The following is a 15,568-nucleotide window of genomic DNA, read 5'->3' on the forward strand; positions in this document are numbered from 1 at the left end:
TATGTATATATATATATATATACATATATATACACACACACACACACACACACACACACACATATGATGGAATATTACTCAGCTATCAAAAAAAATCTTGCCATTTACAACATCGTGAATGGAACTAGAGGGTATTATGCTAAGCAAAATAAGTCAGACAAAGACAACTATCACATGATCTCAACCATATGTGGAATTTAAGAAACAAAACAGAGGATCATAGGGAAAGGAGGGAAAAATAAGATGAAATCAGAGAGGGAGACAAACCATAAGAGACTCTAAACAAACTGGGGGTTGCTAGAAAGGGGGGATGAAGGATGGGGTTACTGGGGTCATGGACGTTAAGGAGGGCATGTGATGTAATGAGCACTGGGTATCACATAAGACCGATGAATCACTGACCTCTACCTCTGACACTAATAATATGCTATATGTTAATTAATTGAAGTTAAATTAAAGAAGAATAAAATGGGGAAAAAATAAACACCTATCAGAATGGTTAAAATAAAAAACGCTGACAAGCATGTGGATAAACTGAGTCACTCACCCATGAATAGTGGGAATATAAAATGGCACAGCCACTCTGGAAACAATTTGACAGTTTGAAGAAACTAGGCATTTAGTTTTCTTACAAAACTACTGCCTTATAGTGTTCAAGATGTCACCTTTGGGAGAAACTAAGTATGGGGCGCACAGGATCTCTCAGTATTATTTCTTACAACTGCATGTGAATCTCTAATTGTCTCAAAATAAAAAGTGTTTTTTCATGTGTCCCCCCAAAATTAATTAATTTTAAAAGATGCGTATGCATTTCTTAAAATAATACATGAAAGCAGGGATGAAAACCAAACCATTCAAAAAATCAGCTTGTCTACCTGGTGGACAGATTACAAGTGATTAATGGTTTAGGCTCTGAAGTCAGCGAGACCTGGTTCAAAACCAGTCTTTACTGCCTTCTAGCTGTGACCTTCAACCAACTACTCAATTTTCGAATGTATAAAATACATTATCATGGCACCTATCTAGGAGGTCTGTAATAAGAATTAAATGGGGATTCACATAAAATGCCTATATTGAATGGAATACTATAATCACTCAATAAATGCTGACTATTATTTTTGTTGTACCTGTCTGAGATTGTACTTAAGATAAAACAGAGCTTAAAAACAACACAAGTTGATTTAGAGAATACGTCATGACTTAAAAGTTAATTTTAAGTTATTGAAGTCTTTTAAAATGGAAAAATGTACTTTTTGTTCAGCTCACTCTTTTTTGCTCTGTCATTCAACTAAATAGTCCCCACCACCACCACTCCCACCCTGGCACAGGTGACTTCAATTACTTGGGTCATGAATTTCGGATCAGTTTTTATACACAGGCCTGAATGAAGGTTCTGCTTCACTGGAAAGACTTAGAGGCACTGCCATTAACAACCATAAGTTCTAAGTCTGTAGAACTCCCAAAGTGAATACTTTTAAGAAATATATATTTAGTGTAATTTGTTAGAGAATTGTTAGAAACTCTCAACTTCCAAAAAGTATTTATTTTCACCATTAAAATCTTACCAACTTTCAGTAAGTACTCCCAATTTCCAGTTTAAGAAGTTTAAAAACATATCCAACAGTTTCAGCTTATTATGGAAAACATCTCCCCACACTCGTGGAATTATTCTAATACCAAAGCACACAGGGACTATATCCCAGAGAAACAAGAAGAAGTTCAAATCCAGTATACTGGGTAATATTTATTTTCATTATAATTCTCACTTGAATTTCTTTAGTACCAACAAACATCGCTTTATCCCAATAGAGCCTTAGAAAAGATATGCTATAAGATATGCTTATTCATTTTCTTTGGTTGCCTACCTTAAGAACATTTAATCTAAGATCTCCAAGAATCTTTAATAACCCTTTCTAGAATAGTATATGCTATCCCATGGCCCTCAGTGAATTACTGCACTTCCCACTATGTGTTTTGTGTATCTCCGTGTCGGTGTCTAAAGAATGTATGACTTAAGGACAGGCTTCAGATCCTAGACCTCTTTGTTGGGCATTGAGAACAGTGACCAGCATAAACCAATGATATTCTAAGAGCCTGGAGTCGTTCAAAACCCAAGTAGACCTTTATTCCTCGGAAACACTCTATTATACATAACAGTTTAGAGAAAGCAACACAATAGCAAAGAACCGAATGATGTTTCTTTAAGGCTACTTTGAGCTATGACCGACAGCCAAGCTAAGAAGTGACTCTCAATGGAATATATTCTGATTCATGCTAAGACTTCCTGACTTTTCTACATCTTGGCCTCTCTATTCAAAAACTGAAGATAGTTAACACTAATCCCCAGACTACATTCAAAAAAACTAAAAGTGAAATAAATATACATCATAAATAAAAGGACCAACTGAAAGCATACCTTCTCAAATAATGGTAAGGGAAAAATTCATTCCTTTTGTTGACAACGAACAGAATAAGTGCTATACCTGAGAAGATCTACAAAATCCCAAAACGGAGAAGCACTTCCCCTCCGATTTATATTTCATGTGTTCCTCATCCACTTTAGAGAAAGGAACGATATCACTTCCATAGCGGAACCCTAGAGAACAAGAGAAGAGCATCTGTTAAGCATATGGGGCCTCATTTTCTACAAGCTGAAATTAGCCCTACGCATACATTAACAATACATGCATACTCCAGATCAAGCCTCCATATATTGTTCCCTGGATCAAATTACTGCCCCTTGTGATCAGTGGGGAAAAAGCAGCAGCAGATACACAAACAACATACACAGTATAGAGGCGATTAAAATCTAATTACATTTTTTAAGTAGCATCTTCTGCAATCTAGTTACCTTAATGATTATCCAGCCTAGAAGAAAGAATGTAGCAAATGTAATGTACCAGTTATCCTCCAAAGATAAACTATGGTTGACTAAAGTACAAGTGTGATTTGTAAACATAATAACAAGAACACATTTATTCAGAAACCTGGAGACCCGAAGGGAAAAATGCCCAAAGGAAAATTTCAGAATAAAATGTTCTCCAAAATGCATGCTGGAGACATACAAATTACTAATGGGAGAAGCCAAAACTCTTCTATTTAGGAACATTCAATTGATAAGTTGGCTATTTTTCTGCATTTAAATTTACTTCATTTCTGGGATTATATTAGCTGTTTTTTTTTTCCTTTTTAATTACTTTGGTTATTCATACAAATACAGGCTCTCGGTTTCTTAAAAATAACTCCAGTCCTGTTCCAGGGCCTCTGTTCTATGGAAAGTCGTGCCCTTTCAATACACAGTCTTCTGTACTGGGTGGGGAGAACGATCATCAAATTCCAAGGATTCTGGCCTTGGGTAAATGGAAAGGAAAAGCATGTGCACCTTTACTCCAAGAAACAAAGAAACTTGTACATTTGGGGTAGATTCTGTGATCCAGTTTATCTGTTCCTGTCAATCTGTTGATGCCATGCATTTAATTAAAAAGAAACACATCTGTATTTTGATATATGTCTTTTAAAAAAGGTGGTGATGAAAACAAAAACTCCAGCAAAAAATTATCAGGGAGGGGCGCCTGGGTGGCTCAGTCAGTTAAGCATCTGCCTTCGGCTCAGGTCGTGATCCCAGGGTCCTGGGATCGAGCCCTGCATCGGGCTCCCTGCTCAGAGGGTGCCTGCTTCTCCCTCTGCCTCCAGCTCCCCCTGCTTGTGCTCTCTTGCCCTCTCCGTCAAATAAATAAATAAAATCTTAAAAAAAAACATCAGGGAAATGTATGGCACATGACTAAGAGTGGTAACTAAACCAAATGTTTTTCCTAACTCTTCCCTGTCATCAGACATCATACTTGAATTTTTTAACTTGAAAATTCTAATTAAAACTGCCTCGTGTTTTCTGGTTCATCTACTGAGAAGGAAAATCAATACCTAAATTTTGTACATAGCAGAAAGCACAGAATAGACTGCAACATATAACTGTACTCCTTCTCACACATATGTCTGCTAGGGCCTCTGTCTGCATATTAGGGGACCGAGGGTGGAGGACAGGCGAAGGAAGTACGTACGAAGGAAGTACGTACGAAGGAAGGAGCTGCACCACGGTACAAGACCAAAGCTATCTCCGTGCTCTCTGAACTCAAAGTTTAACTCTTCTCTCTCCATTGCTCCAGCAATAAATGTCTTTTTTGCCTAAAATAAACAGAGCTGGGTGTGTGCCTGTGGTTTTTTTTTTTTTTTTTTTGCTTGCAACCAAAAGAACTGGCACCTTATCTCCGTCATATTAATCTTCCTAACACACAGCCTCAATGACACTCTGCTCCTCAAAACCTGAAACGGCTCCAGGTTGCTTTTGAGATTAAGCACCAACTCTTCAACCTCTCATTCAAAGCCCTTCCTGATTCAGAACAGTCTGTAGAAACAGACTCTGAAGTAGGGCAGTCCTGGGTTCGAGTTCTGCCAGCTGCTAGCTGCGTGACTTTGAATACGTGAACGTCTTTCAGCCTCAATTCCCTCACCTGTAAAATGGAAAACTCCACTCCCAAGTACTAAACTGTGTATGCCCGACACCCCAGCCCAACTACCTGCTGTCCCTGAGAAGCCCTCTACTTCCCTGGGCTTATGCCTTTAATCACACGGTTCTTTCTTTCAGTCATCATAGGAGGATCATTTGATTGGTAACTGATGGAAGCATGATTCTAACCCAGGTCTAACCCCAAAACCCACATTTTGTAACTACACTATAATACAGAACTGAATTAAAAAACCAGTAGGGTTGCAGGATGCTAATTACATCTTCTACTCATAATCGATCAGGAGAAAGAAAGGAATCACAGCCACCATCGCCTTGACCAGTCTCCTCCATGCCACACACAAATATACACAAACACAGAGATTTAGTGCCACAGACGAAAGGCTTTTTTTTTTTCAAGGCTTGCAAATTAAAATCATACTGGGTAGCACAAAGCCTAGCAATGAATTTATCTATAGACTCTAGCTTCTATCTTAACCATCTTGGTATCTTGTAACTTTAGCTCTTGAAAATTCAGACACTATCAGCTAATTTGTAAGCCCTCTGGATAGAGGTGCCCTCCAGACACACTACACAGATCAAATGCACATCATACAGGAAGGACAACTATAAACATCCTAGTGAACATAAAGCCATATAACGGACACAAATGTTTCTGATCCCCTAAATTACCTGAAGGGAGCAGAGGCAGCAAGATTCGTAAGACCTGAAATTGGCACTCAGAAGAATAATCACCATGGAAGTAAAAAGTGAAAACACAGTAAACAAAGAAACTTGCTTCAGCCACATTCATAGAAGTATTCTCTTAGCTAGTATGTTTCAAACTTTCAAATAAAACCAAGTATTAAGTTCTGTCAAGTACCCAAGTACAAGAGTACCCAAGTGCATGCTGGGAGCCATCTTGCCTTGGACACGACAGATGAACTCAATTTAGGACCTATTGCCTCATGGTCCCTCCCATGGTCATGTCTCTAGAACTCAGGAAAACATCTGCCAACACTACCAACCAGCATAAATCCGAGTCTGCCTCCCACCTCCCTGAAGCAGCTCTCTCACAGGCTCACCTTGAATGGTGTCCTCCTTCGGGACCTCTGTTTCATTGTCGTCATTTAAGCAATAAATGGTTTCTTTCTGTAGATCTTCTTTCTTGAGGGTTCGGGCGTCCACAACTGTCCAAGACTTTTTAACTCTCTCCTGTACAATCTTAATTCCAAAAAGAAAAATAAAGGGAAAACAAGGAAAGCCAGGATTCTAATCAACAAAAAATGAAAACCCCATCTACTCTCTGCTTTATAGGAAAAAATCCATAACAATTACTCTAGCTAAACTGTTCTATTTGCCCATTGTGGAAATTTTCACTTATTTCATAACTCTTGCTGCATTTCATTTTCCCCCCCAAGGTAATCCACATAAATATTAATATTTGTATATACACAAGCACTTTCTATACAAAACCTTCAGACTTATAAAATGGGACCACACATTATTACTATAGGTTTCCAATAGAGAAGAAAGGGAGAGCCTTCTATCAGGAGCCACAACTCAATAAGGAAATCTGAAAAGAAAACTAGAAAAAAAGAAGAGGAGGGATGCCTGGGTGGCTCAGTTGGTTAAGAGTCTGCCTTCGGCTCATGTCATGATCCCACGGTCCTAAGATCAAGTCCCTCACTGGGCTCCCTGCTCGGCGGGGAGTCTGCTTCTCCCTCAGCGAACCGCTACCCCTGCTTGTGCTCGCTCTCCCTCTCTCTCTGCCAAATAAATAAATTAAATCTTTAAAAAAAATTAAAAATCTCCTTTAAAAAAAAGAAAAAAACAGAAGAAGAGAAGACTACCCTATTCCAGGCCTTGATGGTAGCTGAGATAAAGAAGTACTGCCAAGGTTTTCATGGATGTAGCATGTGTTTCAGAATTAAGTCCCTGAATATATAAAGAATACTTGAATATGTAAATACATGTTTTTGTATATTTTCTCTATTTAAATGTTTGTATGTATTTAGTTTGTTCATTTAAAGAAAACAGGCAAGGAGGGTCACATGGAAGCATAGATCACAGACTCCTACTCAAACTGCAATTTCATCAAATAATTACCAAAAGCAACTTATTTTTGAAAGTGTGCTATTATGTACAAACATACATAGATTACAAAAGGCAATTTCAGAGTCACAAGTCAATAGTTTTTGATAGTTCACAGATGCCGTTACCACCAGATTGTTAATAACTGGGTGAGACTGAGTTTTCAAAACTCTGGCCTTCTTTAGTCTATATCTATATTTCTGCTATGATACAATAGGTGCATGACTTCATGCATTCCATCTTCTTTCTTTCAAAAAAGAAAAAAAAAAATAAGAGAGAGGAGGGAATCAACCTGGATTATAGATGATTCTTAAAACTTTCTCTCCTAATACGCCTTTTACATAAAAAAGCTAAAGAGAGATGAGATGAACAGGGAGAGCAGTTAGAGAGGCAATAATTACGGTACTGAATAACCCACAAATGAATTGTCAGTTCCTTATATAAGCATATTTGCCTGCCTGGTGCATTGCTTTAAAAAATATGTGTGGGGGGTGCCTGGCTGGCTTAGTTGGTAAAGCATGCAACTCTTGATCCTGGAGCTGTGAATTTGAGCCCTATGTTGGGTGTAGAGATTACTTAAAAATATTACTTAGGGGCACCTGGGTGGCACAGCGGTTAAGCGTCTGCCTTCGGCTCAGGGCGTGATCCCGGCGTTATGGGATCGAGCCCCACATCAGGCTCTTCCGCTATGAGCCTACTTCTTCCTCTCCCACTCCCCCTGCTTGTGTTCCCTCTCTCGCTGGCTGTCTCTATCTCAGTCAAATAAGTAAATAAAATCTTAAAAAAATATATTACTTAAAAATAAAAATTTTTAAAAATTAATAGATTAAAAATTAAAAAATGTGTATGTACCACTTACCGATTTGTAAGCCACGATCTTTATAGACAAATTGGACCCAATAGTCAGTGTGCAGGGCCAAGGGATGGAACGCGTCTCAATTTTCTTAAAGACACACAGTTGTCTCAGACTCTCACTTAATAAAAAAATATACATATATATAACTCTCACTTAATAAATATATTATATATAATGCAAGAATATATAACAAAAGCAACAATTCTAAAACATTAACTTTGCTGGGTGATGCGCTTAATTTTCTAGAATGAGCAGTGAGTTGTCGTTGATCATAATGAGAGGAACAGCAAGGGATGGCAGGAAAATGACAACCACAAGTTGAGAGAGAGCCAGAATACAACTGAGTTGGCTTAGGAGGAAGAAGCTGAATTACATTACCCACAGGTAAAAGAACATCTCTATCTTCCCCTACTCAATCTTTTCTTTCAACTCAGCCCATGGTTCTTAACACTTTTTTCAAGACCAAGGACATTTTGCAGATGTGACAAAAGCACACTCATAAGACTCTCCCCACAATTTAAAGGGTTCACCAACTCCCTGAAAACCATGGACCTGGGGACCAGAACCCCTGGCTCCAGGATATCAAAGGGAGAGCACCATCCCAAAATATCATTGCTCAAAACTCTACAATTTATTATTTCATTCCAATCACCTTAAATACAAAGCACATATATGCACACAATGGAGAGAGTTAAATAAAGACTCTCCAGGGGATAAAGGAATTTAGTCCATACATAAGTCCCTTTTTTTTTAAGATTTTATTTATTTATTTGACAGAGAGAGAGAGACAGCCAGAGAGACAGGGAACACAAGCAGGGGGAGTGGGAGAGGAAGAAGCAGGCTCCCAGCAGAGGAGCCTGATGTGGGGCTCGATCCCATAACGCCGGGATCACGCCCTGAGCCGCCCTGAGCCAAGGCAGACACTTAACGACTGAGCCACCCAGGCGCCCCTATACATAAGTCTTAAGATAAAGCAGGTAACTATAGGTTTTTACTGGATGGGGATGGGGAATTAGGAAGTAACAAACACAAAGTAGAGTGCTACTTCATTTGAAAGTAAATGAAGAACAATTCCACTTTTATCTGGTCCCTAATCAAACACAGCAGAGAAAATTAAAGGATATAATACTTGGAATTTGCTGTATTCACTAAGAAAAGCATATAATCCAGGGATACCTGGGTGGCTCAGTTGGTTAAGCACCTGCCTTCAGCTCAGGTCATGTTCCCAGGGTCCTGGGATTGAGCCTCGCATGGGGCTCCTTGCTCAGTGGGGAGCCTGCTTCTCCCCCTGCCTGCTGCTCTCCCTGCCTGTGCTCTCTCCCTCTCTTTCTTTCTCACTGACAAATAAATAAATAAAATCTTAAAAAAAAAAAGGGTATAATCCAGACCATGATCAATCCCCTTGGTAGATGAAAAAGAGATGTACAAAGAGGTCAAGAGAGTTATCTGACATTATCCAGAGTTATGGACAAAGAGGTTTCAAAAGACTCCAATTTTCAGAAATAATCTATAACAAACAGTAGATATTCTACCTGACACCCTACTTCCAGTCTGTAGCAATAAACAAAGTTTATAGTATTCCTTGGCTCTGGATTTGTTGGGGAAGGAAGGGGTCTGAACCAGATCTAACATATCCATAGGACATCACTAGTGTGAGTCACATCTAAAACCACCGTGAGGTTTGAATTCAGTTCCAGGAGAAGTTCTAAAGATTAGCATCTAATACGTAACATCTGACAACAAATGGATCATTTCCACAGTAGACTTCCATCTCCCCAAGAAGAAGTCTAGACGAGGACAAGTCTGGTCCAGTGCTGTCCACTACAACTTCCTGCAACGACAGAAATGTTCTATTTCTGGGGCGCCTGGGTGGCACAGCGGTTAAGCGTCTGCCTTCGGCTCAGGGCGTGATCCCGGCGTTGTGGGATCGAGCCCCACATCAGGCTCCTCCGCTAGGAGCCTGCTTCTTCCTCTCCCACTCCCCCTGCTTGTGTTCCCTCTCTCACTGGCTGTCTCTCTCTCTCTGTCAAATAAATAAATAAAATCTTAAAAAAAAAAAAAAAGACATGTTCTATTTCTAACCGTGACTGTCCAAAAAGCTGTTGAGCACATGAAATGTGGCTAGTGTGACCAAGGGACTAAATTTTTAATTTTATTTAATTTTAATGAATTTAAATTTAAAAAGCCACATGTGGATAATGACTGTTGTATCAAATCAAAGTATCTTCAAATTGTGAGGACAATATATGGTAATTCACCTCCCGGCTATGATACAGGAAAATAAACTTTTTTAACATTGATTTGTTTTGGCCTACAATTTTTATTTATGATATCATGGTGAATTTCTTAGTTTAAGACCTATATTCTCACATTAGAGCAAGCCATGTCCAAATCTGAAAGAAGTAAGTCAGAAATGCATATCTGCACGTTAAGAACACATTATTATGACAAGAAACATCACTTTACAGGATTCCTCAGATTCCTTTTCCAAACCCTAGGGAAACTACCATTCAATTTCCAAAGTTCCCATTACCTACCATTTTTCAAGCGTGTCTGTATTGTACTGTTTGTCAATATTTCTTGTAATAATTTACAAATATTAAAATTTTTAAATTGTGGTTGAGAAAAAAATTGGGCACATATCACCTAACTACTGAAAAATATCTTAACTGCTGAACTTTTATTTCACTGAAGAACATTGCTCAAAATGCCTGTATTTTGTGTATTTATTAATGAATGGGAATTAATTCACGAACATTAAGTGGCATATCCTGCAGTACATGAAATTCCAGAAGCCACACTGCACAGCGTTCTCTTGCTACTTTTCCCAAGTCAGGCCCCTCAAACACATACTGTCTTAGATGCTACAGACTCCTCTCAGGTTCTTTGCTCAGAGTAAGTGCATATCCGAATCCAACCAAGAATACGAACACGGAGAGGAGACAGTCTCTCCCCTAGTCTCTAACTGAATGGTTGCAAAGGCAGTTTGCTCTACTGTTATGTGGTACTTTAGGGATTTCACATTGCTTAAATCGTTTTGCCTTTACAAAACCCCCATAAAAGAGGGAGATTATAAATTCTTTACATTTTGGATGTTTTGTTTTGTCTGAACAAACTATTTTCTGACCAAAAAAAATTTTTTTTAATTTTATTTATTTATTTGACAGAGATAGACAGCCAGCGAGAGAGGGAACACAAGCAGGGGGAGTGGGAGAGGAAGAAGCAGGCTCATAGCGGAGGAGCCTGATGTGGGGCTTGATCCCATTACGCCGGGATCACGCCCTGAGCCGAAGGCAGATGCTTAACCGCTGTGCCACCCAGGCGCTCCCTGACCAAAAATTTTTAAAAAGTCTTTCTATTACAGTTAAGTACACGGTCTCCTAAAACCTAAATCAGAGGATAACAGGATACTGAGTATTTCAAATCTGACACCACTTTTCATAATGAGGAATGTATTTTGTAGGTGAATGAAAAGAAGGGGCCCACGAAATGTGCCCCAAACTTGGCATTAAAGAGAAATCTACTATCTCATCTTTTACGTTTTGACTTGTTAAATCTTTTGTGGTATTTATACATTTCCAAACCTCACACACACTGTCCTGGAAGAAGTCTTACTCCGGCCACACAAACTTAAAAAGAGGGATCAGGGGTTGGTGCACTGTTTCTTCAATAAAAATCAGAACATTTATTGAAGAATGGTGGCTAATTCAAGAGTGGCTAATTAGGGGGCCCTCTGATCAAAAGGGAAATTTATATGGTCATGACTGAAAGTTGCAATCAATATTTTCACTTCTTACCTGAAGGAATAAATTTCATCCAGCCCATCTTCACCTTCTAAAGACAACATCACCTTTTTCACCATCCGAATACCTTCTTTTTGCTGCTCAGTAATTCCTTTTGGAGGAAAGGAGGGTCCATGGTGGTCTGAGTGTGAGTTACCATCTCCCCTGTCCCCGGTTCCATCCTCCTTGCCAACGGGGAAAGGCAAACTATCAGGAAAAAATCAGCAGTAGTTAAGAAGACAAGCTCTGAAACCAAAAAATAAACTGGGCTCCAATCCTGTGACTGTCGCTCACTGGCTATGAGAAAATGGGCATGTTGGTCATTAGAGCTTTAAATTCCTCATCTGTCAAATGGCACTTATCAACCTTAGTCAATATTCTATCAGTTTCAAGTGACCAAAGCCTTTTTGGTTTGGTAATGGGGGGAATTTATTGGTTTACATCACCAAATAATTCAAAGTGTGGGGTTGCACATGGCCTTAGGATGACTGCACCCAGTCTCAAACACCTCAAGGACTACCCTACCCTCTCACTGTCTCCATGTTGTCTCCATGTGGCTTCATGCCGGCTTCACTCTCTGACTGGCTTCCTCCACATTGCCTCTGAGCGCACTCGAGCACACACTGCCCAGCTCTACTACCAAAGGGGAATGGACTGCGTATTTAATGCTCTAGTCTTAAATTCAAACAAGCCAGGTATCAGTGGTAGCCTGGGGACTAGAAGATGTTGGCCCTCAGTTGAGCCATAAGGTTAAAGTGTAGGAAGGATTGCTTCCTAGAAAAAGGTGGGTGATATTCTAGGCAGCCAAAAAGAATAATAATAAAAAATAAAAATAAAATACCCTTTAATGATCCCTCAATGTTATTATGAAGATTAAATGACAGAATGTGTACAAAATACTTAAAACACAGATAATGTTACCTTTATTACTCTAGATCTAGAATGCCCATACAGGCATCACTTAATTGCTGGAAATAGGGAAAACCAATTTCGTTCTTGTGTTCCACTCCAGTTGTTTGAAATGAGATTAAAACTAGATTGGGATTACCACTCAGAGATATGCAATAATCAATACACAAAATGAAAAATCAACCAACCAAACATATTTTATGGTAATACTTTATATGGCACTTTATAAATGCTTTCATATAAATAACCTCATTTAATCCCATCTATTAGGTGGATAGAGATTTCTACCTCCATTTCCTAAAAAGCAACTGAAGCTACAGAGACGAACTAATCTGGTGAAGCCACACAGCCAGTGAGTGATGCAGCAGAGACTTTGTCACCTGACTGAAGGACAAAGTTCTAAGGCAGTGTATCACCTCACTGCCCCTGAAACCCAAACGGCAGACTTTTCAGTTCACTCAACATCACCTATTGGCTACCCCTATGTGGACAGTTATTTTTAAGGTAATTTCTTTACGATCTGATCTGCTTTCATTAAAACAGCGCTCCCTGTCTAAATGTTTTCTACGTGTACTCCATGTGACAGATACGCATGTCCTGCATGATCTATCGGATAAAAGAGCTTCCAGGCAGTGGGGTATAGCATACAGGGTCCACACCAGGCCATTGCTGTTTCCGCTACAGCATCCTGGAAAAGGGGGAGAGAGACATGAAAATCAAGAGTCGGGAAGCTATCCTGGAAAAAGAAGTTACAATAACAGTTCTTTCTACCCTGCTTTCGAGCACATATATACTTTCTCGACAGCCAATAGAAGAAACTAAAAACAAGGTCCTAGGAATGAGCCTGCTCAGAACACAGCACTTCTTGGGCCTGTTCCACCTGAAATGATCAGTCATACCTGGGATACATCAAACAATAAAACCAGAAACTCCACTTTGTACGCTGGAGATTTACAGCATACGAAGAGAGCATATTGCCGAAGAAAAAAATATAACCGGTCAACTAAGCAGGTACAGACGACAAGGCTATGTTCCTTCTTCGACACAATTTACAGTATCACTCAGACAAAAAAGCCCTTTCCAATGACATTGACAGAAGTGCGTATGCTTCAACCATGTAAAGGCATCCTGAAACTATGAACAGGGAAGAGGAGCCAGGCAGGGCTTTTGAAGTGCTGAGAAAACCTCAATTCAATAAGAAGAGAAGTATCACTTAAAAAGCACTTAATTTCTCTGAAGGACTATCTTAGCAAGTATCAGTTTGATGGGTTATTCTGAACTATTTTTCTACAGTTCTACAGAAAGGAGATGCCCCTCAGCAGCCTTAAGAGGTACACACATGCAAGAGAGGTTCTTAATTCCCCATGGCAGGCATTTCAAAGAAACCAAAGGCTTACCACTCCGAGCTGGAGGCTTCCTGGTATAGCTCTCAATCTGAAAAATGAGTGTCCCCAGAGGACTAATAAGTCAACATCCTATACCATCACTCTGCTTTCACCAAAAATAGGACAAGATAAAACAGGTTTCCAATGCAGGAGGAAGGGGATTAATGTGGTAAACAAGAACCTTCTTAGGGACAGAAGATAAAGAAAGTAAATACCTGGGGTGGGAAAGGGGGCATTCAAGTTATTGGGGAAGGAGAGATTCTGTCTTGCAACAAATTTTGAAATATTTTGTGAATATTTTTTTTTTTAAGAGAGAGAGTGTGCGCAGGGGTGGGGGAGGGGAGGAGCAGAGAGAGGGGCAGAGAGAGTGGGAGAGAGAGAATCTTAAGCAGGCTCCAGGCTCAGCACAGATCCTAATGCAGGGCTAGATCTCACAACCCTGAGATCATGATCTGAGCCGAAATCAAGAGTCAGACGCTTAACTGACTGAGCCACTCAAGCACCCCCTCTGTGAACATTTTTGCCTGGAATCTACATACCCCATTTCTAAATACACATAAACAAATTACATTTTACATACATGTGCATATCCTTTAGATTTGAAAAGGACTTATAAATAAGCATTCTGTGTGTTTAAAATGATTCTCACATTGACACTTCTACCCTAAAAGCAGCTACTACCTGCAAAACACAGTACTCTAGAGCTGTTTAACAAAAGAAACCAACAATCTGGTAATTGTTTGGATAAAGTCCTCTATGTAGGCAGGAGATAAACTGAATATCCTCAAAAGATTTCTCAATTCTTTGAGTCCAAGAGGAGCCAACAAACGATCTGCTATTGAGCTAAATTCCTCTGTTTCACTCCATCTTTCATCCCTTTATCACTAAAACATAAGAGTTCCTGGAACAGTGGGTACTCCAGCGAACATGTGCTGAAGTCAGTCATCTGACATAGTTCGACTCTAAGCACAAAGAGAAGACTTGTGGGAACCAAGCGCTCTAGAAAGGGGCCCCACTCCCTGTGTTATGAGTGCAGGACTGGTCTTCAGACATTATTCTCATGGTCTTACAAGAACTGCAGGGAGATGCCAAATTTCTTCAAGTTATGGATTATAACATCCAGCTGATCTTTGCTGAATGGGCTGCTGAGGTCAGTGAACACTTCAATATGCTTCTTCTCAAACTTCTTTCCTCTAAAAGACAGAGTTATCACAATAAGAAATCATTCTCCTGAATTACTGCCTACAAACTCAAATGTACTTGGTCACTGAGCAGAAAGAGGATAAGACATGGATCTAGATAGTTAACAACTGTGATTACATTCTAGAATCCAATGCATCACTGATGCTCAGTTAAGTTCCTACTAACATATAATTAAATATCTACAACCTACGAAACATAATCAAAACTTTTGAACATTACAGAAATATTAAATCCCTGATTTTCCAACTTTAACTTCAGTTAATGATGTGGTCACTGTAATTAGAAAGGATCCCTTTCCAGCCTCCACTTAGGCAGAATGTAAACAAGGAACTCTCCCAGTGACTACAATATCAGCCTTGCAAGGGTTCACTTTGCAAATACCCTAGTCTGACTCCACTCACAGGACTAGTGGCAGGGTTTTACACAAAATGTACAGAGATTGAGAAATGATAATACAAATTTAGGCCCCAGATTTTCTGCAAATGTTCTTCTTAACAGTCAAGGGGTGGGTGGGTGTGTATATCAAAGACCCACATTTTAAAGGTATAGCAATTAAATAAGTAATGAATTAGGAAGCTGTGGCCAGAGCTATGCATTTTTTTTAATACTACAATTTGTAAACTTTTTTTAAAGTTTTTATTTTAATTCCAGTTAGTTAACATATTGTGTTATATTAGTTTTATGCATTTAATCTCAGTAAGATTGGGAACAATACCGCATAACATTTTTTAACATTCCTGGTAATTAACTTAAGTCAAATAGGAAGGAATAAGCCAAACATTTATTTCTCCCAGAGAAATTCCCATCAATATAGCCCTTTCTCTTTTCAAACTTAAAA

The 15,568-nt window shown here is 39.2% G+C and overlaps 1 protein-coding gene across 1 annotated transcript in view; it reads right to left on the reverse strand.

Moving 5' to 3' along the window:
* The window catches only part of XRCC5 (X-ray repair cross complementing 5), a 90,158-nt gene that overhangs the window by 65,365 nt on the left and 9,225 nt on the right, over positions 1-15,568 (reverse strand). Inside the window, exons 5-9 of the mRNA XM_008690489.2 lie at positions 14,598-14,720; positions 11,249-11,440; positions 7,455-7,569; positions 5,587-5,725; positions 2,484-2,596 (exon numbers count right to left, since the gene is read on the reverse strand). Coding sequence (XP_008688711.2) covers positions 2,484-2,596; positions 5,587-5,725; positions 7,455-7,569; positions 11,249-11,440; positions 14,598-14,720 — 682 coding nt within the window. The remainder of the gene's footprint in view (positions 1-2,483; positions 2,597-5,586; positions 5,726-7,454; positions 7,570-11,248; positions 11,441-14,597; positions 14,721-15,568) is intronic.

Source organism: Ursus maritimus, unplaced genomic scaffold (assembly GCF_017311325.1).
Source record: "Ursus maritimus isolate PB19 unplaced genomic scaffold, ASM1731132v1 scaffold_1, whole genome shotgun sequence".
In the NCBI taxonomy this organism is placed as follows: domain Eukaryota; kingdom Metazoa; phylum Chordata; class Mammalia; order Carnivora; family Ursidae; genus Ursus; species Ursus maritimus.